Here is a 26,228-nt window from a genome sequence, read left to right on the forward strand (position 1 = left end):
TTTCGTTTAGTTTTTAATAGTTCCTATTTTCCACCCCGCTCACTTCACGGTTTGGTTCATTCGATGCATCTTGATTAATTTCCCTTTTATTCGTTTTTTTCCCTGCTAGTTTCCAGTGCTCGTATCTTTCTGGAATGTCTAGCAATCCTTTCATATTTTCTTTACTACGATTATTGCTGAGCTTCTTCCAAGTAGAGACAGAGAGAGTATTTGACTAGATTGCGGTTAAAAAACGCACACAAAATGTATTTTACTTCTGGGTGCTTCGCAGCAAACTTTACAATGCACGCAAAACCGATTGGCAAAGTAAAATTTGTTCTCTACTCTGAAGACATTTATCGTAAGTGGATCTAAACCCTTGCCACATGCCAGATGTATACTTGTGTATCCTTTGATCTATATTAGTCGTTGTGCAAAAAGCTCTATCTTCCAGTAGACTAAACTTTGTATGCTTGTAATTATTTTTTACAAGTTTTTTTAATTACGATCAAGAAAAATACATCTATCGGTAATGCTCTTTTCATGTGTTGTATCAAACATAAATGAATGAAACCGGTAATATTGGCCCCAAAAAGGAATTATCTGCCTATTACAAAAAAAATTCTTACCAGCTTAGTAATCGTATAATTTATTTCTTCGTCGATTGTGATAAAATTTCCTTAATTATGTATCGCTTCAGTTTTTAATGCGTTATGTAAATTTCCATTAGTTTTTGCATTCTTATTCGATGTTCTATAAGGAATATTTTAACATGTAATAACTTGTGTTTATCTTTCTATGTTTCTTCTTGGATACATTTGGTGGATAATACACTATTTTTTTATTTTAACCTGCCTCTGAAAATTGCGCAATCTTCTTATACAACACGGTTCTTCAAATTCTCACCATCACATTTATTTATCGAAAGCATTCTCCTCCACCCACCCCATACATTCTAATTGGCATATCGCCAAAAGAAAAAAAAAAGAAAATCCCCACCTTTTTCCATCCGCATCGCATTTATTTTACCTTCACGTACTTTTCGTCATTTTATGCCACCACCTTGCCTTCTTTCGACATTCTTGCCATTTTTCCGCGTGGAAAAGGCTTTCACTTTAGCTACGGTTTTGTTTTGTGGGTTTTTTTTGTTCACTATTTTCCCTTCTACCGGATGGTGTCATGGGGGGGAGCACGTGTTACAAATTGCTCAAAACACTGCAGATCTTATTGGCGAAAAGCAACCTCCATCGGTGGTGTTCGTGTTCTTTCGATCGATCCAAAACATTCCCATGGGATGGTGTCTATACCACTATCACCAACTGCTAATAGCATTTCTTCCAATGTTTCTTCACTGAACGTTTCCTGAAATCAATAAAAAAAAAGTTCTTCACCTCCCAAAAACATGCTCCTTTCCATTTACGACGCATTAGTTATAACTAGTTTCGTTCACTTTAAGCAAAAAAATAAAGTTCACTTAATCAAATCTCAACACATGCCAAAAAATCCCTTCTTTAATATGTTTCTCTACCTGCAACACAACCCGTCCGTTTTGTGTTTGTGTATGGGGTGCTGTGTTGCGTCCATACCCAGACGCAACTGGAGCCGGTGCAACTAACGAGCATGGCATTGCTCATCGGCGCGGCTTCGCGAATCAACCGACGATCGCGGCCATTCCCGATTTGCGTCCCGGGCTCGACTCGCCACCGAGCAGCAGTGGCGGCAGCGGTACCAGCAGTGCTGGCGGTGGCAGCGGTGGCATCGGTGGTATTGGCTGCAGCAGTACCAGCGGCAATGGTGCCATTAATCGGCCCCCGTTTCAAGGTCTACTATAAGTTACATTTTACTACTCCACTTCCTTGCCCTTGCTAAATTTGGATTTTATTTTACAAATTTCTTTTAAAAAAAAACTATTCATCATTTGTTTTGTTATCATTTTTCCTTTCCTTTCATGTTTTATTTGTGACGTGCTCTGTGTTTGAAATAATGTTTGTCATTTATGTTGGTGTTTTGTTGTGTGAAAATTGATTTATGTTTCAGTTATTTTGTTCTGTTTTTTTTTGTGTTTTGTTTTCCCGTATAGGTTATTTAATGTTACTTCCGCTATCTTGTTTCATGCCTCGTTAGCTGTTCATTGGTTTACATTTTGGTTTCATCCGATTTGTTAAAGATTTGTTGCGATCGTAGTTTTAGCATTAGTTGAAAAAGAAAGTAGCAATCGGTAGCTTATCAATGCGCTGCTGCTTGTTGAATCGTTCATGTGGTGCCTTTTACATGTAGTTAGGGCATTGCATCTGCATGTTGTTTTGTATACTTTGTACCGGTAGTTGTTAATTGTTCTGTTCATTCATCTAGAAAACATACCCAACATAGTTTGCATACCACACTATTCCCCCTGTGTAAAGGTGGTGTAAGCAACATTTCCTTACAGCCGTGGTAAAACACAAAATCGATCGATTTTTGTTCACTTTCACCGTCGATTGTAACAGGTGTGTGATGTCATGTAATTGCGATTGGACGATATACACCCGCACCAGTGCGCACACCTTTTGCGATTTGCATAAATATAGCACGTTTATATCGTACGAAAATCAATTTTTATCAGTGTAATGTTTACCGCTCCTTGGTAGGAAAAAAAACAATCGGTAGCAGGAAGGGTGAGCATGTTAAACCTGTTAATTAAGCCCGACAAATCGACAGCACACAACGAAAGAACGTCACCGGTTCGCCTGATTAGGTTTGAAACATACAAACACACCAGTCCACACAAAAAGGCGTGATTAAGGGTGTTAAACCTTTAACTGTCTTCTTTACAGTTGCCTCTGTTGTCGTTTGGGAATTGAAAATATTCAAGCTAGAAACCAGGCGCTAATTGAAAAGAAGGACAGTTAAACACACATGAACGCCAGTGTTCATTAGGACGCTATCAAAAAGGGCCGCCGGTGTTCGAGCTATTTCACTGTTTTTTTCTTTTCCTTTATATGATGAGATTTTTATTCAAAGAGGCTACTGTCTTTCGCGTTTCGTCAATCATTAAACCTACCCAAATGATAAGGTTAGCGTAACACAGAGCGATTTTCCATCCATGTTAATGTGTTTTCTTAATGAATTGGGTAACGCAACGATAAAAGTGCATTCTATCAATGCTGCCATTAGTGTTGAATGGAGGGCGCTTCCGTCAAGATATTGGGGTGTGTCGTCACTTCATTATCTTCACAGCGGACAGTGGGTGTGATTTTATTACATCTACGTTTCACCATCATCACCTGTTTTGTTAGGAGACACTGCTCTTTTGTTTTATAATTGTCAAATGCACCAAATAATACAAATTCATGAGATGATGAATGTCACCTAGCTTAAAGCCACCTTTCTTCGCTTGACACACTTGCCAGTTGCGCAGTGAGGCACAGATGAATGCAATTGCTTTTACTCTCGGTTCACGTACACAAACAATTGCGCATAGTTCATGCCTTTTCTCTTTCTACTTTTTTGTTGCTTTGTAGTCTATGGATAGTAGACAAGACTGAAAAACGCACTGGCACGATAAACAAAAACGGTGGGATTCAGTTCGGTGCAAAAAAAAATGCTTATAGTTTGCAAATTTTTTTTTGTTGACGTATTTTAGCTTGTTTCCAAATATCCATCCCCTAGAGCGAGTGATGATTATTTACGTTCCAACTCGGCGATGGCAAAAGACAACGGTTCGCTGCGTGGTTTGCACACTTGTACACAAATCTTGATCCCATTTTCCATTTTTCCCAGCCACCGCAAGAAACACGGAGAGCGATCACCAGCTTCCCGAAATGTATCACATCCGGTGGAACGAATTTTTGGCCAAATCTCGCCTTCTACACACAGATTCGAACTAGCTCCAAAGAGGAAATTTTCTCACCAACCTATTTTTCGTTGTCTCCCCTTGCGACCGGTACCCGATCACTTACACGAGAAGCGTACGTTTTCATTCATCCATCGCGCGGAATCGACTGAGCCTGCGTCAAGTCGTCGTCTTCAATTGCGCAAACATTTTTTCCCCCTTACACGTCTACAGAAAAAAATGTCTACTTTCAAAGGCACGCTCGCAAAGAAAGATCGAGAAAGACCCAAGAAAATGGGGAAGCTTCCAAAAGCTCGTCTTTGCGGTTGGTGGCGGCAGCTTTTGCGGAACGCACTGGAGACGTCGAAAGGCGTTTCTTTTACTTAAAGTAAACGGAATGGCATTTACTGCTTCTTTTACGCTCTTCCGTCCTGAAACTCGCCAGCAAAACGGTGTCTGCAAGCCATGATTTTAATGGCAATTGGGTGAGATTTAGGGCTGTGTTTCTTTTATTATCAAGTTCACTACTGGCAATTTGCGCAGTGTGCGCAGTGTTGTTGCAAACACGCGGGGTGTATTGTTGGGTGGAATGAAAGGTGAAAATACACCTACAGGCAGGAATGCCAAGTGAAATTTACTTTTCATCCAAAAAACGGTACAAACCGAGTGGTGAGTGATGCGCAATGTTGTAAATGACGAAATTTTACGAAGATCTCTTGGGTAAGGCTTTTAGCAACTGTGAAGACAACTTCTCTTACTATGTCTTTCGACAAACAGTCGAAAAATGCTCCCAGTTTGCATTTAATTCTTTTTATCTTAAACATTATCTTGAGATATATCTGAGAAGCGGTAGACGAATGTATGGGAACTTTACGACCCCAAGTTTCTACTAATTGACTTTCAAAAAACGGGCTCGATTCGATACTTCCGTACTCGGCTTCACAAGCAATGGACCACTTGGGATCAGTTTTAATAGAACTCCTTCAACAGTTAGTAACCAGGTTTTGTGCTTATGCCCATTTAAGCCACTGGACAACAGAACAACGGTAGCATGCGCATACTGACAAACCCTAACGGGTCGGATGCCGAACATAATTGAAATTGCGTCAGCATCACCAAAAGGAGTGAACTGAACCAATTTGCATCGTCCAAAGATGGGCTTCCGGAATGTGCTACAACGGTGTGTGGTGCGATTGTGTTTGTCGTACAAGTTAAAACGAGTTGTAAAAAGGAATAGTATATTGCTTCATGTTTTCTGGTAAGAAAGGAATTTACAGGTTACATTCCAGATGCTAATGGAAGTAGTTGGAACTATTGGGAGTTCACTTTCTCGAACAATTGCATATTTTCTCGTAAACACATGATGTACATTTCCCAGATATTTTTATCTGAAGAACTCTATAATATATATTCCGAGAACTGAATGTCATTTCCGTAATAACCTCCTCCTATAGGAGGACTCCGCACTAGAATATGTAAATTCCCAGGACTGATTGTCTCAGTAGCGACTACTTATCCCGAAACCACCGTCAGTGTTTTGGAGCCAAATCCCAAGATATTTAGGGTGTTAATAAACATTTGTGTAAACATACTACTAGAATCAGTAATTAGCTATTGAACGGTTGAAATTATTACACACGAACGAAGCGTAATATAGTTTCGGCGCTTACATCAACAAACATATATTCCTGGATGATTGCATTTCTCCCATCTTGCACAGAGTTTGCCTTTCGGACACCGCCCATACCCCAAAGCACTTACCTACAGTGCTTCCAATTATAGTTTCGAAATTTCCGCCTAATTCGAAAAGTGGGCTCTCGTAATATGAAAATTAAGCCGCTCTTATTTGCCCCATTATGTATGGTGTGTTGTGGCACTCGCTTCTTTTAGATTTCTTGCCCGATCGTAGCCGGGAAAAAAGCTATGTGAAATTCTTCTTCCGAAACAAAAAAAAACACAAATTCCAATCGCTCAGATTTACCGGAAATATTGCAAGCAACAGAAAGGGGGAAAAAACCCCCCGAAAGAAAACAAACATGAATTGCCAGCGTGTAGAAATTGGACCTGAGCTGAGACCGGTATCGCGGGTGTTATGAATATTATGGTTTTGTTGCGTTCCGTTCACGATCACTGTTTGGCGAGATTCATTTCACTTTCAACGATCGTCTCGAACTGTTCGAAGAATGTTTCGTAGTGGAAGTGAAATTTTTGAACCGACCGACGATTGCTTTCGATTGGTACTTCCGTCGATTTTCGGTACTTCGAACGCGTGCCGATTTGTGCGTATCGATGATGAGAAGCTGCGTAAAATCGTAGACAATTATCTGCTCTCTCAACTACAAACATAGAGCGCCTTAATGATAAAAACGGCGTTTAAGAAGAGGGTTATCCAGATCAAAGAAAATATGTTTTCGTTGTCTCCGCCGGGGGTGTGACCGTGGTTTACTCTTGCATGTTTGGGTTTTTAGGTTGTGCTTTTGGTAGTTGCATTTTTCACACGCTTTATGAATATGCCCAGGGATGTTGTCACTGCATTACAAATGGCTGTAATAATCTCTTGCACATCTCATCGCGATTGCTAATTAAATGCACAAGCTTTAAAAAATGATTTTTTTATTCAATTGAATCTCATTTACAATTATGTTTACACAAATAGAAACGTTTTTTTCTGTTTGCAGTCAATGTACATTTGTACATCATTTAGATTTTTTGCTTCCATTTTTTTGTATGCAATTTCAGGCATTTTTTGATGTTTTGCTTTCATCTTGTTTGTTCACCTTTTACATAATCTGCGCTAGATAATGTTGCATGTTACATTCTTTGCAACAATCTCAACCTTTCCATTATATCCTATTGTTTTGTGTATATTTTTTGTTAAATAGATTTAAGTTAGTATTTAAACATTTTTCTTCTTGTGATTGTTTCCCATTGTATCTGTTTGCTTTCCTTAGTTTACACTCTTCTCTTATTTGTTGTACTTTTTTTTTGTTTTTCCCCATCAAAAGTATACTCTCCTTCGTAGTGGCAAGTTGCTAAATGTGCTAGATGGGCTCACTAACTTGTTTTTTTCCTACCACTTCACAGTCAATCGGTCACCATCGGCCAGCACCCTCAGGAAACATATTTCAAGTCGGGAAATTCCAGAACAGCACCAACCACATCAGTTGTACCAGCAACAACAATCACAGTACCAGCAGGCGGATCCCGACGAAGGTACCGCGTACTGTAACACTTAAAACATGAGACCATATTAATCGAAGAACCGTTTTATTTCATTTTAGGATTTGTCGTACACCGAAGTAAAGGAGTGCCAACATTATCCTCAATGCAGGAACCACTGGTACCGGCCAGAATTAGACAAGCCAAGGAAAAGACAAACAATGACTCGAAAGCAGAGGAACGAGGTACGATTTATGCATATGACGGAAGCATTAAACCGTTATCATTTCTATCCTTCGTACAAATCAGAAATTTCCGTTCGCAATTTTTCCTTAATATAGCTTAGCACGTTGATACGTTCAATTTTCTCTTTTATGTTTCAATGTTCGATTCGAACTATTATGGAGAGTCGAAACAGTTTAATTTAGCCATTCGTTTGCTACCGACAATATGCTTTCAGCATCCATTACGCCATCCAAAATGAAATCTTCAACTCGCAATTTCTATAGCTAATTTATGATCAACCTTTTTTTGTGTGAACTCATTTTGCAACCATTGTTTTCAAACATTTTTTCGCATTGTTGTGGGTGGAATGCACACATGTGTTTCCTATTGACTTCGAAACTCACTTTCCACAAAAACCACAGATTGTTCTGCAAGATACTTCACAATAATTCAAATGTAATCAATATGATTTGTTGTTTATCAATTGCACATCACACGAGTTGTAACCTATAGGCACAAAAGGTTCACAATTGCTTTAGACATACACATAAACACACCTGTACACATGAACACGTCAGGAGAGTCAATTGCGCTCTACGCATCACCGAGCCATCGGAGCTACATTAAACAACAAGTAACGACGGTATAATGCATCTACAGAATGACATTTCGCCATACGCGGGGTGCCCACAGGTACACCTTTATTTCGCTTTCCTTTATGATGGGGTCTCAACGGATGGGCGATTTCAATCGGAGAGTGGGTGGTTCCGTTTTCGTCTTACCTGCCTTTGGAACAGGCTTGTTTATATCGTAGGCTGATAAGAGATCTTGTTGTTTGTGTGCAGGCAAAACTATACAAAACGTTTCTCCCATGATGGACGTTTATTGAAGATGAATTTTAGGATGTAGAAAATAACAGGGGAATGGGAGTAAATTGAAATGATGATTAATGCGTATTTTGATCATTCGCTAGAGAAGGGAAGGTGTATTATTTTTAAAGGGATTTGTGAAACACTCCCTTCCATCACCTGCGAATCGGCGCTCATGAGGATTAGCTAGATTATCCGATATGCAATGAATGAACATGAAACATTGATATTATCAAACACACATATGCTCAAAATCAAATCTCCAAAGACCATACAGAAATGGGAAAGTGCCGAAGAGCAGCTACTAATTGCCTTACATTTTCCTTCGGCTTTAGTGTAGGCATCTCACGAGAGACGCAAGGCGCACTTCGCGTTCGTTCAATAAAGCCCTAAAAATTTAAAGTCTGCGGGAGAGTGGCAAACATAAAACTATTACCACAGTGTACAACCACATTCGTTAAATTATCGGACGACTGAAAACGGAGGTTTGCATGTGTGTGCCACAACCGGGCACCCAGTCGCTGGTGCTTGCCATTTCACCTTCACCGAACCATTTCACCGACTGTAGGAAAACTGTAACGAAAATAAAGAAGGAAAAATAAACACGGAATGGAGCAACAACAAGAAAAAAAGGTTCCACATACGGCCAGCCGCCACACACCGTGGAGATGGGTTGGTTGCGGTTGGCACAACCGAGTAATGTATCGCCAGTTAGTGTGCGGAAGTGGACCCAATCGTGACGGTTGGCTCACAGGTGCGGGTGCGTCTAGTTGTCCGCCAGGCAGTTCGTAAGAACTAAGAAAAAGAATAGAGGGGAAGTGAAATTCAGGATAGCAAAAAGAGATGGTGGGAGTGTAGTGAGGCGACTGGAAATCATAATCCATCCAGATCTTGTTTTGTTTGAATGTGTACGTGTGGGTGTGTGAAGGTGCAGATCAGTGAAGAACCCTCAAAGCATAGAAGATTGTGTAGTAAGCAACCCCGTTGCGTTGCCCGTTAGTTCATTGGACGTTTTCGTCATGGTTCGACGAGCAGAAGACACGCGTTGTGGTAGCTGAGAACAAGTGCTGTGACGACGAATTGGTCGTACGAGATGGCCTCACTACTGGACTGTGAATGGATGGGTTCAGCCGTCGGTTTAGTTTGGCGATGATGGTTGCGTGCAAAGCTTTTCGTTGTTAAATCTAGTGCGAGAAATCCAAAAGAGAAACCTTAAATCCCTAACTGCATAACAAGAACAAACCGTACCCAAAAGATTGGTGCGCGAAACGTACTATCGTCATGGCGCTGTTCAACCGGATAGGGCTAGATCAGTTTCTGAATCGGTGCATATTTTACGTTTTCAAAACCCTTCTCGTGGTGCTTCTAGGTGATAGCATCCCGGCAGGGCGGCCGAGCAATTGGGAAGAATCGCGCAAAACCAGTTTCTCAGGTAAGGACTGCATTAGATTGTTTGTGTTAACTCTCCATATCAAAAGCGTTTATTCCATTTCACCAAATCATGCTTGCTTGTTTCGATTTAGTTTGTTGTTTGTGTTGTTTATGTACTTAATATCATTGTAACTATTCAATAAAGTTTCGAATTTACCGAATGCAAATATCGGAGTGATAGGGAAAACAATTCTAACTGTCAACGCCTCTATTACTAACTTTAAATCATCTACAAAGATCAATGAGCAAAATGTTAATATAATTTTCCTTTTTATAATTTTCTTCCTCCTCCAGGACGACGCTCACGACGCAATTCATTCAGCGATGATTCTCAGCTGACGATTGAAAACTTTGGAGGTTCACAGGATCAGCTAAACACCGTCGGGCGCTTCGAGCGAGAGCGCAAAATCTCCAACACCAGCCTGACGTCTATAGAACCGGTCGTACCGGCACGATCTTCGTTGGCGGATGCCCGTGGCTCGATACAGTTTGGGTACGATACGGACTCGGGTAACGAGAAACAGGACCGTGACACCGAAAAGTTGCCCGGAAGTAGCAGTGGCACTTTGCGGCGCCACAACAGTACCACGTTACATTCCAACAGCAGCCCAATGAGCCATTCCGGCGATGGTAGCAACACCGGACGAGCGGGAAGTAGTTCCGTCGAACGCGACATTGTCGATGGAGATGGTACGCCAGCAGTGGCGGTCGCTGTAACTGCACCGGAGGTTGAGCTAACACCACGGCGGAAGACATCCTTTGCTACTCTGCCAAATACAACTACCTGGCAACAGCAAGCCATAAGCGTACAGAAGATGGATGATGTCGGTAAGCAACGTTCATTCCGCAAAGATATAGACACTAAGAAAAGTAAGTGACATACGTTTATGTTTCTACTTTAGACGATTCGCAACCACTGGAAGATGCAACGAAAATCTCGACCATCAAGCTGAAGCTGGAAGAGAAGCGTCGGCTGATCGAGCAGGAAAAGCGTCGCATCGAAACTGCCTGGACAAAGCAGCTACAAACGGTTGGCAAACAGGCTTTTTTACAAGCAATTAGCAAGGTGAGGGGTGCACTGGAACCGAGAACCACCCAAGGGAGGGGTGGTGATGGTGGTGGTTGTGGCAATTGTAGTAGTGTGTACGTGTGTGACTAATTCTGGCGTTCAAGCGTTGCTCCATGAGACGCTAACATTTGAAACAAAAAAATGGAATTGGATGAGTTTTTATTTAAATGGAAAAGAAGCCTCTCATGATCAGCGCAAGAGAAGTAGAAAAAAGTCGATTCAAATAATTTGTACAGTAGAGAACAGTATGTTGTGGTAATATATCTTTTGTTGCCAATCTTCTTTTCTCGGTTCCAAGTTTTGGCACAAAACTTTTGGGTGTTTTCCTTAACATAATCAATCATTTTGACGAAGCAAAAAAAAACGTCGATGTACAACACGCACCTTCACAGTTTAATATGAACGCACACAACAAACACACGTGTTACTAATATGACGTTGTAGGTGATAGGATTTGGTTTGTGTAAATTTGGGTTGTAATAGATTCTTTCCGGTCAGGTTTGGTAATCTGGTTGCCGCATTCGTGGCACAATCGTCGTGCGATTCCTTCGAACATTTTCCCCATCATATTTGATTTAAGTTTAACGCCACTAGAAATGACATCTGTTGCTTTTTTTCTTCCCTGCACTCTCATGAAATATCGACGATCGATATGACGTGCCTTAAATTGAAACGCTTTTAAACACTGTTTTCTTGTTTTAGTTGTGCAATTGTGTGATTTGATAGTGAAAAACACCGGCTCAGAGTGAATCAGCGCGAAACTATGGTTACCAAATTTCTTTAGCAGTATTTTACTATATGCTTTGCTGTTTGATGCCCACGCTATAGCCGTTTTTTATTCATTAAACGCAAAACAGTTCCTTTAGTGGGTTTAGTGCTTTCGTTGCAACTTAGCGCTTGAACAATTAAACGCACCAATCCGATCGCGAGTGTCCGTGTGTGTGTGAGATTTGTTTTGTGATAGTCGCATTTTCAATTATATGTTACACGATTCATGTTCATGCTCAAACAATCGTTTTGTTTTCTTTCATTTCGCCCGTTTTTGCTGCGCCTCCTGTATGCAAACCAATATCGACCAATATCAACACACCATAAACGCGCGCGCCTGTGAACTTGGTTGGCCACATTACCTCTCCTTTTCAACATCACCACCAACTAAACCAAAAATTCCCCAAAATGTTCACGCGCGTTTGTTGTATATATGTATACGTTATATCCACCGTGATCGTACCGCAATATTACTTGCCGTGCGTTCTTCTGCTCCGCTCACCATACTTCTCCCCGTCATCCGGGCTGGACAGAGCAAAAGTGGCAGCAATGTTGCCGGCGAGCCGGAATCCACCTCGAAAGAATCGAACGACGGGGCTACGGTAGTAGACGAAGAGATTATAGTAGAAAAAGCGGAACGACCATGTTCCCTCAAGGTACTGTAGGCGTAAATACTGATATTGTTGGGTGTTTGAATAACTATGGACTCTCTGTCCTGCCTAATTCTTATAAGCAACATAAAGCGTAACAGTATACTTCCAAATCGGATTTTAAAAGCACATTATCATTATCATCCGTTGGCATTCGGCCGTTCATAAAAAAATTCAACTTGGTTTCTTTCACATTATATACTGCATGGGCTTGTTTCATTTTAAGTTTATCAGCTGTAGAACTTTTACTAATGGGTTTGTTGTTACGGCAAAAAAACAAGTTTTGGGGGCTAATAAGACCTATATATTTTTGTGTCCTTTTTCTCTCGACTATCTGTTTTGTTACCGTATGACCAATAATCAGGATTTGGATGACCACAGCAAGTATGAGCAGAAGTGGAATGCACAAATAATCGAACCGAAGAAGACTCCCGATCTGGAGAACATGGACCTGGAACAGTATCAAGTAAATAACGTTCCCGATCGTTTTAAGTTGTGGTGTTATTTGTTTTGGTTGTTTGCTTGTTTTTATTTCTCTTCATCTGTTCAGTTTCGTGCATTAATACTCTTGTGTACATCAATCGCCTAACATCGAACTGCGCGTAACAAAATTCTAATCGCTCGTTTTGTTTACTTTCATATTCTTCTTCTCTCTTTACTCCATATCCCTCTACTTCAAAATGGCTTTAATTGCGATCATATGATCACCTGAATTAACTGATCTCTCTGTTTACCGTCGGTCCATTACTTGTGGATTCTCCCTTTAACTATGATGTTATCCTTACACTCATACTGAATCGGTATTTCGTATACCGCTTGTTTTGCTTGCATTGCTCACTAACAAATGTTGCGCCCCCCCATTCCATACTCACGGTCTTTTGACAACAACATCAACCAAAATAAATGCAATACAAAACCCATGCCTCACACAAATCAATAGCAAAGCATTTCGAAAATGAACTCCAACTTGCACGATATTCAGGCGGACATACAGCGTCTCACCCAGCAGCAGAATCAAATCCAAGCCCAAACCCTGCAGGCACAGCAGCTACTGCATGCGCAGCAGATAGCGAATCTGCTCAATCAGGTAATTGATCGTCATCATCACACGCTGTTAACATTCTAATAGTTACCATTTATGGACCATGCATATTTGACTTCCATTTAAACTATATTTCTTAGCTTTGCAAACGAACTTTCCATACAATGTGGTTTCCCTCACTCGATATCTTCTACCTCATCAAGTTATATTCTTATTATTATGATATGTTTACTATGCTTGACTTAATACGGAAGCTTTAATAAAATTTATTGCAATACACATTATTGAAGTATGCAGAGATCTTGCGATCAAGCACGATAAAGCCAATGGTAAATGATAAAATTCCTAAATGTGCGCTTTCCTTTGCAGCAGTATGGATCACAGCAAAGCATCCCAGCCAACACGTATCGTCCGATGAATACTCAAATGTTCGGCTCTAGTCCTCATCTGCCCCAGCAGCAGTCATCGCCGATCAATTACGGGATGCGTCCACCGAGCCGTGATCCGTACCTTGCGCAGCACCAGCAGCAGCAACATACGATGCAATACATTAACGAACAGGGTCAGTACGTTCAGCAGCAGGTGAACTATGGTCACCACCCGAACAACAACAGCCATCTAGTGTACAGTCGCGAACAAAGCCAAACGCAGCTTATTAGTGAACATAACGGTGGAAATCAATACCGAACAATGAGCAAGGATAGCCACCAATACTCCTCGAACCCGTACTTGAACATGGATCACCATCAACAGCAGCAGCAGCAGCAACAACAACAACAGCAACAGTTCTATCATCAAGACTCAAACCACTATCGGGATCCTTACCAGCAACTTCCACCGGAGATGAAAGACCCGCAACCACAGCAACAGCACGGTGGGCAATTTTTCCTGCACGAAAACAACTCTACTCCTCCACAGCCGACACAGCGCCGTACGTGGGCACAATCAGCTGCTGCCGCCGGTGTACCTCTGGGTGGATCGCCGATCATATCTGGACGTAACGATAACACTAACAACAGTATGGTTGATGTGAACGCCTGGAACCATGGCCCAAAAACGAACACTATGGCTGGGTACAATAAATCCCCAGCGCCGAGTAGCGGGTTCTCGCTTCATCACAACGGTGGCGACGGTGATAGTGGCTACGGTGGTGGAAGCGGTCGTGTTGGAAGCGGCGGCAGTGGCGGTAGTCAACAGTCATTCCAAAATCTGTTTGAGGTGCATCATCCACACCACAATCTTGGCGGTGCCGGTCAAACAGCGGCCAGCCCGCAACACAGTAAGGTGCGCAATCAAATCTCACAGATGATGATCAGCAATGGCAACAGTCCATCGGCAGGAGGAAGCCCAATGATGGGCGGCGGCGGGGACTATCGTGACAATCGCAGTATGCCTCTGTCACCGCCGATCGATGATATGGCACCACAAAGCATTTCCTTCATTGGCGATGAGGACACGGGTGACATTGAGATCAACACTTCGAAGAGCGGTGGACGTAATGATAGTTTTGGCTTGCGGCAACAGCAACAGCAACAGCTGGACGCACTGTACGGTAGTAGCAAAGGACCTGCCGGAATGCGTAACAGTCCCGGTGGAAATGTACAGGATCTGGATAAGCATTTGAGCAAGCTGAACATAACAAGCGGTAACCGTACTTACAGAATACCGTCGCCAACGCGGCCAAGTCTCAATTCGAACAGTTTCCATGTAAGTTCCAGTTTCTTCGTTGTATACCATTTTCACAAATGCAACATAATTGCCAATGCTATTCTTTGTTGCAGGACCCACAAGAAGATGTGAACGAGAAAGGATTCTACATCTCATTTGACAACGAACAACCGAAACGGCCAAAGCCACCGTTACGAACAAAGCGTTCACCAAAGAAGGACAAATCTCTTGCCAGCGATTCCAACGAGGGTGAAAAACGTCGAGACAGTATGATCGAAAAGACTTCGTCACGAGGTACGGGTGCATTATATTTTTTTTACAAGCCATTTTTACTTTCTTACAGTCGTAAACGCTTATTAGTTATTAGTGTTTCTTATGTGCACATACGGGTGATTAGCAGTTTATGGATGAGCAGGTTTATTTCGTTCCTCATCAAGCTTTTGACAATTGAACGTGTTACCACGGTTCCTACTTTCGACACCTGATTTCAATCATTGCTTCCTACACCTTGCAGAGATGTTGAAGATGAGAAACATTTAAGAAGAAACACATCTAAAAGGGGTGTAACTCATGCGGAACGAGCAACCAAACATACGCACATGAAAACGCAATGACTAAATATTGAACCTCAGTCATATTTTTGGGACAATGAGAGCAAGTGTGCAGTAGTCAATAAAACCAGTGTGAACTTTCTTTTCGTTTCTCCCTCGTGTACTTACCGCAACTTTTTGCCGTTTTGTATCTCCCTCTTATCGCTCATTCTGTGTTGGCTGTTGATCGCGTGCACGGAAAGTAGAAACCAATGCCAACAACTTTGGAACGTACAGTGTAAAGACGGCGAGCAGCTTCTCAAGCAGTTTCAACGAGGAACACAACGCGTCACATGCGCGGAAGAGCATCATCGCCGACAACAGTGGCGTGTCACCGTTCGAGCCAGTGATGCACAAGGTGAATGTCGGTGGCATTGCGGCTGCACCACAGTCCCCGATGATGATGATGCACCAGCAGCAGATGAACCTGGACCATGTTGGCGATCGACGGTACGCGATGGAGGACCATTCGATAAGTGGTAACGGCCACTATAGCAGTCACAACAACAGCAGCGATGGATATGGTAGCGAGACGGAACGAAAAGCGAAGATCGTCATTGATGTATCGAACGACCAGGTACATGAAGACTGTTTTGAAACGATGCAATATCGTACTATGTTAAATGCTGTCCCTCTTCTACCTTTGTCACAGACTTCCGTTGATGAGATGGAGCGGAAAAAGGAAAAAATTATGCTGCTCTCGCTACAACGGAGACAACAGGCTGAAGAAGCGAAAGCACGCAAAGAAATCGAAGCGATGCAACGTCGCGAGAAGGAGCGTGAAAAGGAGGAGGAACGGGCCCGCAAAAAAGAGGAACAGTTCGCCCGCCGTCAGGCAATCCTTGAAGCACACAAACTCAAGAAAGCCATCGAAGAAGCGGAGAGAGAAGTAAGGAGCAACAAACCACATGTGTACAATGATCACACTTTCCGTCAAATACTTATCAACTTTATTTGTACTCTAGGGAAAGACAATCGATCGCGAGCTGCAACTGAAGCATCAGATGTATCAGCAGCAGCTCCATCAAACGGCACACTCGACCACTCCGATACCAGCAGCCAAATTGCGCACGCAAAAGTTGACCCGTCCCCGACCGAAAACGATTCACGTCGAGTCCGGCTCGGTTGATCTGAGTGAAGCGTCCAGTTTGAGCAGTCGGGGCAAGAAGGGTTCCAACTCGAATTTGACCGGTAAGTAATGGGGATGATTTTCGTTTCACTTTGCTACAGTCTGTTGCAATGGGAAATTGCTTCAAATGAAATGCGCTTCTGTGCTGTTTGCTCAATGCCAATACAAAAGTGTCTCCTAAAATATTTAGAAGCATACTTTAATTTTGTACCTGTTTTGACCAATGTTTTATGTGTTTGCATTATGTTCTGTTTTTTTTTCTTCTTCTTTTGTTTTGTGCGAATGTTTGTGTATATGTCTGTGAATTCCGTTTCCGGCTTCAATTATGATTTCGATGATCTACACGACGATCCCGCTTGAATTTGCTCTCGTTCAGGTCTCGGTATGCATAGTGCGTCGAACACGATACGTCGAGATTACTACCGGGGATCACAGGATTCACTAGCAATCAGAGGTAACATTTGGTTTATTATTATGTTTTATTATTATTATTTAAATAATGTCTTAAAATTCACAGCAAATCGAAAAGCTGTTGCATTAGTTTTATACGTTTGTTTTATTGTTGTTGATTGTTGTACTATTTTATTAAATGGTGAGGAAAACAAACTATTTACAACAATAATAAAATTGCTGATTGAACGGCACCAGGTGATGTGTTTGACTAACAAGGTTTATTATATTTTAGCAAACGTTTTCTTGATTGTTACACTACTTTATGTTATTTGTCCCGCGCTTTCACTACATTCTTATAAACAATTTATATCAAGAGAAGCACTTGCTTCTGAACATGCTATGTATTCGCATTGCTTTTAGTGATGTAAATGTACAAAACAAATTATTCTACAACTATCAACTAACCGAATCGATGTTTACTTCTCTTCTTTTCTTCTATCTTGAATCACTCTGCTTAACGCACCACCAATGTATTGCTACTCTATTGAAAATAATCACATTACACTGACGTTGTGTAATCTAAACTACTTCTGCTATCACGCTGTTATGTACCGGGGGTACTATTTCGCCAATTAAATTTGCTTAACCAAATAAAAAACACAAAATATCCAGAATCACCGGACGAGTATCCCAGCAGTAGTTCAACACCGATCGGACGCCGTGGATCTTACAAAACAGGAAGAGGTTGGTGATGGTTTTATTCTGTACATGCGTAACAATATGTCGTGTATCTTTTCCCGTCAGCTCGTTTCCATGTGATTCCGCTGTGAATATCAACAATACGCTGTTTCAACACAGTTGAATGCGCATTTGCTTTGCCTAGTAGTGTAGCTAAAAAAACTAACTATACTAATCCGTTTAACTAACCTAATCAAACTGTTTGGATTTTTTTGGTACGGACTAGGCGTTATAGAATTAGAATTCTGCGAAAAATAATAGCGGTTTGCGAAGCAGGTACGAGGCTTGCGGCAACGTACGAAATCAGTTGCACAGTAGATACGAGGCTTGCGGCAACGTACGAATTCAGTTGCAAAGCAGAAGCGAGTCGAACAGGACGTCGAAGAGTGAAATAAAAATAATTCAAGTTGCACAACGTAGGGGCTCTGTTGTTCTCACCTATTATTTTACAAACATAAAATTTGGTGCCGTGACCAGGATTTTATCAACATTTAGTGTCGTAGTGACAAAGTTGTTGTAAAATCGGAGGGAATAATGTCGACGTCAGAAGCCGAAGAAAGTTTTCATGGATTTGCTGAGGCTGGTCCTGAAGAAACGATGGTTGTTTCGATCGCGAAGGAGCTTGCTTTAGTAAAAGCTGAGAGAGACAGTTTGTTGCGTTGCATCGCAAGAATAGAAGCGTTCGCAAAGGATCCTCAAGGAGGATCACGCGAGCTAGTGATTGCGCGTGCGCAGCGGCTGGAAAAGTGCTGGGAAAGTTTCCAGAACCTAACGCGTGAAGTACGCCGGTTGAGTGGCCCAGTAAACGTCGAAGAAAACGATGCTCTGTTCGATATGGTCGATGAAAGGGTTACGGTTTTGATGGGGCGATTAAAGGCACTCGAGGCTGCCGAATGCAGTGTAAAAGCAGAATCCATGACAATGAAGGAAACGCAAGGCAGTTTGAAATTGCCACGGATTACATTACCAAGCTTTGCTGGTAATTATGATGCATGGATGCAGTTTCATGACATGTATCTTGCCATGATACACAATACAAAAACATTAAGTGATGTAGAAAAGTTATATTATTTGAAGAGCTCATTGAAAGGAGAAGCTTTGAAGATAATAGAAGCATTTCCAACATGTGCAGCGAGTTACCAAGCAGCATGGAGTGCGTTGGTAAACAGGTACGCGAACCCGTATCTGCAGAAAAAGCGTCACGTCAACGAATTGCTGAACTGGCCGAAAAGCAAGAAGATTAGTGCGGGCAACGTGAATGCATTAATAGAAGGCTTCGAGCGACACACCAAGCTCCTAGAACAGTTAGGCGAAGAACCAAAGTTGTGGGGTGTGATACTAGTGCAACTGCTTGTTACAAAGCTCGACGATATAACGCAGCGCGAGTGGGAGCGTACCGTTGAGGACAGTGGTAACACGGATTACATAAGTTTGATTAGCTTTCTTCGTGGGCAAGTGAAAATATTAGAAGCGTCTAATGAAAACAAATCAGAGCAAAGATCCGTACAGCCGGTTTTGAGCCAATCGAAAGTGGCAGTGCATGTTGCGACTGGTGCAGGCACTATGAAATGCGTGATCTGCAGTGGTGATCATATTGTTTCAAAATGCAATGAATTCGTTAACTGTTCTGTGAAGGACCGATATAAACTCGTGAGGAGTAAAGGGTTGTGTGGTAATTGTTTAGCACCGGGTCACTTTAAGGACAAGTGCGTATCAAAGGGGCGATGCCGTGCATGCACCCGAAACCATCATTCGTTGCTGCATTTTTGGAAACCAATGCAGAACGAAATTGGCAGTGGAAACATGGTGTCGGTGAGCTCAAGTGAAACGTGTAATACTGAAACGGTTAAAGAAGCTATGATTACAAGTGTGGCTAGCCCAGAATCATCACCAGCAAGAGGCAGGTTATCAACGGCTATAGTAAACATAGCGACAAACAGTGGCCATGTGCGTGCGGCTAGGGCCTTACTCGATAGCGGATCCCAGTTGAATCTATTGAGCCAGCGGCTATGTCGTGAGCTGAAACTGCCAGCGCGGCCGTGCAGCATTAGGTTGACGGGAATTGGTCAGTGCGAGGTAGGGGGTAGCGCAACGGTAACGGCAATCGTGAGTTCCAGGAACAGCAACTATTCAAGAGTGATGGACTTTGTAGTGTTGGAGCACATTACTAGTGCTATTCTTCCAATGCAACCGCTTGCATTGAAAGAGCTTCCTGGTAATTTGGTGGCGGCCGATCCGGACATGGAGGATGGTGGTGAAGTTGATGTGTTGCTGGGGTCCGAATTCTTCTTTGAATTTTTGGGTTTGGATGGCGGCCGGCAGCAAATTATAAAAGACAACGATGGCAGTCCACTGTTCCTGAATACTGTTTTCGGCTGGATTGTTACTGGTACCAAGAAGCAGATAACAGGCGACGCTGTAACGTTTTGTTCTCAAGCCAGCTTAGAGAAACAAATCGAAAGGTTTTGGAGCTGCGAGGAAATCCATACCGCATCGAAGCTGACGCAAGAAGAAAGGGATTGTGAGCAACATTTCCAGCAATTCCACTATCGTGAAAAAGGGGGTCGATATGTTGTGCAGTTGCCGTTCAAGATGGGAGGATTGCAAATGATAGGCGACTCAAAACAAGCAGCATTAAGCCGTTTCTCGCAACTTGAACGAAGGTTCAAAAGAGATGAAAATCTGAGAAGTGAGTATGCAAAGGTTGTAAAGGAGTACATATCTCTGGGATTTCTTGCAGAGGTTCAGGACAGGAAGGATGAACGCTCGTTTTATCTACCACATCACCCCGTCATAAAGATGTCCAGTACAAGTACCAAAGTGAGGCCAGTGTTCGATGGTTCAGCTAAATCGACGTCCGGGATTTCCCTGAATGATTGCCTCATGGTTGGTGCTGTTGTGCAAGACCCGCTATTCGATTTGATATTGAGGTTTCGTGTGAATTCAATAGCACTTGTAGCCGACATCGAAAAGATGTACCTTCAAGTAAAGGTGCATCAGGAACACACGCCATATCAGCGAATTCTGTGGCGATTCTCAGAAGAAGAACCTATAAGAGTATACGAATTGCAACGAGTTACGTTTGGACTTGGTCCTTCATCATTTCTTGCAACAAGAGTACTACAGCAATTGGCTGAAGATGAAGGTGAATTGCTGCCTCTCGGAAAGCGGGCTCTGCTTGAAGACTTTTATGTGGACGATTTTATAGGAGGTGCTAACGATGAAGATCAAGCATCGCTGCTTGTACAAGAACTGCGTTTGTTACTCCAGAAGGGAGGATTCGTCTTAAAGAAATGGATTTCGAATCGGCCACGTGTCCTGAGTGCGTTACCTTCCAGCGAAAAGGCTGTTTTAGATTCCATAGATTTGGGAGCAGAAAACCAGTTTAAGGCGTTGGGCGTTTGTTGGAGCCCAGCAACGGACGAGCTTAGTATTGCAGTAAAAGGAATTGTGTCATCGAATGAGATGTTTACCAAGCGGAAAATATATTCGTTGATTGCGCAGCTGTTTGATCCGCTCGGAATAATCGGACCGATTATAGTGTGGGCAAAAATAAGAATGCAGCACCTATGGATAGCTAAAAACGATTGGGATGATCCTGTAACGGAAGAAGTCAACAGAACGTGGAGCCAATTTAGAGAGCAATTGTATCTGCTAACCAGCATTAAGGTAGCTCGTCATGCCTTTGTCGAGCTTTGTGCGGCGGTTATCGGATCAAGGTTATGTGATGCAGTTGTTAAGGCTCTAAAATTGTCATCATTGGAGGTGTTTTTCTGGTCCGACTCAACGATCGTTTTAGACTGGTTGGCTTCGCCTGCATATAACTGGGCAACTTACGTTGCAAATCGAGTGGCGCATGTGCAGGAGTTAACCAAGGGCCATAAATGGTTACACGTTAAAGGAGAAGATAATCCAGCGGATGACATTTCCAGGGGATTGTTGCCAAGTGATTTGGTTAAACGGAGCCGATGGTTTCAAGGGCCTTCCTGGTTGAAGCAACAGGGAGCTGTTTTTACTAGCGCGCCGAGAAAACAAACCTCCATTGACGAGATTCCAGAACGAAAAAAAATGGTTTCAATGACAGTTTCGGCGGTAAACCTGAATCCATTACTAGAAAGGTTCTCTTCGTATTGGAAAACCTTAAGAGTAACAGTTTACTGTCTGAGGTTTATACGGCGCTGTCAAGGAAAAAGAATTGAATATGGATTCATTAAGTGTGGCGAAATAGTGGAGGATTTGTCTGCAGCTGCGTTTTTGGCGTGTTTCCGGCGATTCACATCCAGGCGTGGTATACCTGTCGAGACAGCTATTCAAGAAAACGTCTGTAAGAAAGGAATAACGTGGCACTTTATTCCACCAAGAGCTCCTAACTTCGGCGGCCTCTGGGAGGCTGCTGTTAAATCAGCGAAGAGGACCCTGTTTAAAGTGTTGGGATGCAGACAACTGACTTTTCAAGAAATGGCTACTGTGTTGGTCCAGATCGAGGCTCAAATGAACTCACGTCCCTTAACGCCATTGTCTGATGACCCTGAAGAGCTGGATGTCCTTACGCCGGGTCATTTCCTGATCGGCCAACCCATACTGGCGTTACCCGATGTGGACCGTTGTGAGGTGCCTTCGAACCGTTTAACGGGATACGAACAGCTGCAGCAGTTGGTCCAGCATCACTGGCGGAGGTGGCGCACCGAATACTTGTCGGAACTCCATAATGAATCACAGCATGTACCCCGGGTTGAACGTTTAAAAATTGGGCAAATGGTCATTTTGAAGGAACAAGACAAGCTAAGCAATGAATGGTATCTAGGCAGGATTGTGGGTGTACATCCTGGTAAGGATGACGTGGTTAGAGTAGTATCGATCAAAACCGCCAAAGGAATCTACAAGAGACCTTCCTCCAAAATCTGTTTATTGCCATTCGAGAAAGAATTATGATGTAAATAATTGCTTTGAAATTAACTTCACGAATTTGATTAGGATTGTTTTGCTAAGGAGTCGTTAATTAAAAAGATAGATTTTTAAGGCGGCCGGTATGTTTGGATTTTTTTGGTACGGACTAGGCGTTATAGAATTAGAATTCTGCGAAAAATAATAGCGGTTTGCGAAGCAGGTACGAGGCTTGCGGCAACGTACGAAATCAGTTGCACAGTAGATACGAGGCTTGCGGCAACGTACGAATTCAGTTGCAACGCAGAAGCGAGTCGAACAGGACGTCGAAGAGTGAAATAAAATAAAACAAGTTGCACAACGTAGGGGCTCTGTTGTTCTCACCTATTATTTTACAAACACAAACTTTTATCATTTCCTATTCGAAACCAAAAGTATCTTTCACACCAATCGATATGTATCAGAATAGTTGTTGAAAACAAGTTTTTTACTATTATGAAAGCTAAATTACACATTACTTTATGCATGTTTGACTTGGTAACGTTTTGCTTGATTTCTTCATCCACAATATTCATTGAACTTTCAAACCCAAATTCACCTTTATATTTGGCACATGCGAATAGTGGCATGTGTGAATTGTGCAGAAAAAACACTGCGTTTTTGGACTTCACAAGTTCTTGGTTATATCTCTGCAAATGTTTACTACCTTTTTAAAACGGAAATTTTGGTGTTATGTTTGAATATCCTTCCTTTTTATTTATTCCATTATAACGGGAGTTTAAACGCTTTTGGGATCTTCCGCTTACACAGACGTTTTTTCTTTTATTTTGGTAGCATAGAATATAGTCCTAGCAATTATTATTGTCCTTCCTCTATGAGCGTTACACGCACTGTGGAAATGGCTTATATTTCTCTACTTCCCACTATTGTGATAGTGTAAACAAATTTATTTTCTAAGCTTAATTGGTGGCGTTTTTCAGTAGTATAAAAACAGTAACTATGTTATGATAAATCAACAATTTTTTTAATTTTTAATATATTTTTACGATTAGAGTAAAACAGAACTGCTACTCAAACAGAATTCACTCTCTTTCCCCTTGTATTTTTTGGTCGAAATATACATGCTTTCTTTATACATAAGTACAACACTTTGTTTGTGCTATGTGGCTCCATATCAGAAAAGTTTATAAAACGCCACAAATTAAGATAAATTCTAATATAATTTAAGAACCTTCTTTCTCTACCACCATATATCCGCTCTCAAATACATAAATAAGAGAAACATTAAACTCAATCATGGCTCGCGTTCGATCGACGAATGCCAATTTTAAGTCGAAAGTTTTGCTCCGGCAATCGTCTCACCTCGTACACACGTAAATCTTCATGTCTCCTGTGCTTCTTCCAGAACCAGCAACGATCGAACGGGGCCGCACACTGTCCCGTATCTCGCTAGCGAAAGGTGCCAATTTCCGGGGACGTAAATCAAACTCCCTAATGAATCTATGCGGTAAGAACTCCACTCACAACTTTCAGTCTCCGATGGTGCATTTCCGTTCCCCCTTCACACACATACACACGAACATATACACATGTTGTTGCACATCTGGAACCGACTGGGAGTCGGTCCGATGGTAATGGTCAACTGGTCTTTACTGTTGTCTCCTTTTAGGACGGGTTGTTTTGCAAATGTTTAACGCTCTAAAAAGCACCACAAACACCCTTCTCACCTTTGATGGTATAATTTGGGGATTATTATTTCACTAGCAAATACTATTACTACTCCAGCGTAATATGTCTAAAGCAAAAAATAATTATGGTAAAGGAAGACTTCTTGTTTAAGATATGATGGAAATGTCAAATTTTTGGGTTTATTTACTTTTTCTTTCCCTTGGTTTATTTAATTTCTTTCTGTTAGCAAATTCCAGTTATTAATTTTGGTTTTAATCATTTCTGCACTACTAAAACAAAGTTTCGTTTGATCAACACGCTTTCTACTACTTTCGGTTCCGGGGTACATTTGGATACTATGCTAAAAAGATCTACCGTCTTTCACCCATACAATTGTTGTGTTTTCATCACTTGATGCTTAGGTTTGTCGCTCGCAAATGAATCGTAATTAGTTTCAATCGAGGTCCCGACAATAACACGCGAGAAGCGGATTGTATATGCGCTAGCGATAAACAAATGGTAGTTGGTGGTCTCTCGCACATTCACAGCTAGCGATGCTGTTCTCCTCGATCGGTGCAGACTACGTCATTCTTATCCATTTGCTGTCTACAGTCGGTCCATAACGTCCCAGTTATTTCGTTAGTTCCAAGCATTCTTGATTGTAGCTGTAATATTTTTAGCGATGAAGATCGCTAGTTAGTGAGAAGATTTTCATCCGACATAAGCACATTTTTCTGCAGCTGGATGCATAGAGTGGAATACACTCGCTTCAGAATTGATAGTGATCGATCGTTGATTAGCAGCTTCGAAATGTTGCTGTGTGTATCTTGTGCAACGATTAGCGAATTTACCTCGCTCGGAAGGTTAGACTTTTCGCACCTGAACAATGGTAATTTCGACCGTAAATCCGCCTATCGCCGAACAGTGGCAGTTCCTTCGTACGTCCGTTTCGAAGGATTACCACTGGATGAGCAGGAAAATCTCAACCATTGGTACTGCGATCGTTGTCTGGCAGTGTACCAAGGTCTTCGATCAGGCAAAGAAGACGGTAGCGCTCGAAAAGGCATCTTTAATACAGCTGCGAATCGAGTTCTAGCAAGCAAAACAGATAAACTGATTGAACTTGTGCGAAACAGTGGTGAAAGAAGAGAACGCGTGCCGAAATCCGTTATGCCCAATCAACAGCTGCCAAAGCGATCAGAGGTGAAGAATGGTGGACGCACTTCCTCAGACCTGAAGGAATGTCTGGTGAATGTTTTTCAACGGCTAACGATAGAAAGCAGTGCAAGCCAGAGGACAGAAAAAGTACGCCGGCAATCGTTTAACGCAATCAAGTACAAAAATGAACCACCACATGGTATTGATGCGGTGGCGAGAAAGTTTTCACCAACCAAAATGTTTGGTGGAAAAGGTAAAACTTGGCTGTGGAAGAGTCTTTTTCATCGCGAGAATGGCATAACGTAATGCATTCAAACCAGTAAACCATACAAGTAGCTTTAGTTAAAGTATAAAGTTAACAATTATCGCCCTTTTTTATCACGGTAGATTTAGAGATGGTACCTGAAAGAGCTTAATGCATTGTAACAGTATAACGCTAATCCTTAATATACTAACCGTAATTAGAAGACAGCCGTAGTGTAACATTTAACGCTAGGAGCCGCACAAATAACACTCTAGCTGGTAGGCATTAACACCCTCACAAGGACCGTGTAAAAAAGACATCAATGAACTCTACTTTTACGAGGTGACGGTTTTGTTCTCTACAATGAGTTGTGAATTTGGGTACTTTCAACGTGTCTGGTGATCGTTTTCCTCCTTACCATTCATATCATGTTCATTCTTACTGTATTTTATATTTTTGTTCTTGTGTTTATTCGATGTATATTTTTAGTTTCTTATGCTTGTTTTCTATTGGTTTTGTTTTTACTTTACTTTACTAACCGAATTGGAATCGAAAAAAAATGACAAAGCTTGCATTAATAAATAAAAATGCATTGCTGCTTAATAACATGAATCATGATTGTGCGCTGAACAACAACATAAACGAAAAGGGTTACCAACTTATCACTCTCAAAACTAATATGCTCGTGCCCTATTGCACCCGTATTTCCCACCCACCCATCTTCCCGTCCATGATCAGAAACTGAACTGCGCC

The 26,228-nt window shown here is 41.9% G+C and overlaps 2 protein-coding genes across 29 annotated transcripts in view; both read left to right on the top strand.

Moving 5' to 3' along the window:
• LOC125768152 (patronin) overlaps positions 1 to 26,228 on the top strand; it is a 57,627-nt gene that overhangs the window by 28,576 nt on the left and 2,823 nt on the right. For 3 of the 28 annotated variants that reach the window (XM_049435415.1, XM_049435431.1, XM_049435418.1), the window contains exons 8-24: positions 1,570 to 1,800; positions 6,875 to 7,003; positions 7,072 to 7,194; positions 9,413 to 9,475; positions 9,769 to 10,302; positions 10,377 to 10,540; positions 11,845 to 11,967; positions 12,326 to 12,427; positions 12,902 to 13,048; positions 13,373 to 14,710; positions 14,785 to 14,965; positions 15,465 to 15,838; positions 15,914 to 16,150; positions 16,227 to 16,452; positions 16,767 to 16,844; positions 17,456 to 17,527; positions 23,811 to 23,912. In XM_049435415.1, coding sequence (XP_049291372.1) covers positions 1,570 to 1,800; positions 6,875 to 7,003; positions 7,072 to 7,194; positions 9,413 to 9,475; positions 9,769 to 10,302; positions 10,377 to 10,540; positions 11,845 to 11,967; positions 12,326 to 12,427; positions 12,902 to 13,048; positions 13,373 to 14,710; positions 14,785 to 14,965; positions 15,465 to 15,838; positions 15,914 to 16,150; positions 16,227 to 16,452; positions 16,767 to 16,844; positions 17,456 to 17,527; positions 23,811 to 23,912 — 4,224 coding nt within the window. The remainder of the gene's footprint in view (positions 1 to 1,569; positions 1,801 to 6,874; positions 7,004 to 7,071; positions 7,195 to 9,412; positions 9,476 to 9,768; positions 10,303 to 10,376; positions 10,541 to 11,844; positions 11,968 to 12,325; positions 12,428 to 12,901; positions 13,049 to 13,372; positions 14,711 to 14,784; positions 14,966 to 15,464; positions 15,839 to 15,913; positions 16,151 to 16,226; positions 16,453 to 16,766; positions 16,845 to 17,455; positions 17,528 to 23,810; positions 23,913 to 26,228) is intronic. The other 25 variants (XM_049435424.1, XM_049435435.1, XM_049435440.1 and 22 more) reach the window with 16 other exon arrangements.
• On the top strand, positions 19,400 to 22,808 carry LOC125768167 (uncharacterized). Its single transcript, XM_049435492.1, has 2 exons — positions 19,400 to 21,190; positions 21,824 to 22,808. The coding sequence occupies exons 1-2, from the start codon at positions 19,661 to 19,663 to the stop codon at positions 22,451 to 22,453; spliced, it is 2,160 nt and encodes a 719-aa protein (XP_049291449.1). The 5' UTR covers positions 19,400 to 19,660; the 3' UTR covers positions 22,454 to 22,808.

Source organism: Anopheles funestus, chromosome 3RL (genome assembly GCF_943734845.2).
Source record: "Anopheles funestus chromosome 3RL, idAnoFuneDA-416_04, whole genome shotgun sequence".
Lineage (NCBI taxonomy): Eukaryota > Metazoa > Arthropoda > Insecta > Diptera > Culicidae > Anopheles > Anopheles funestus.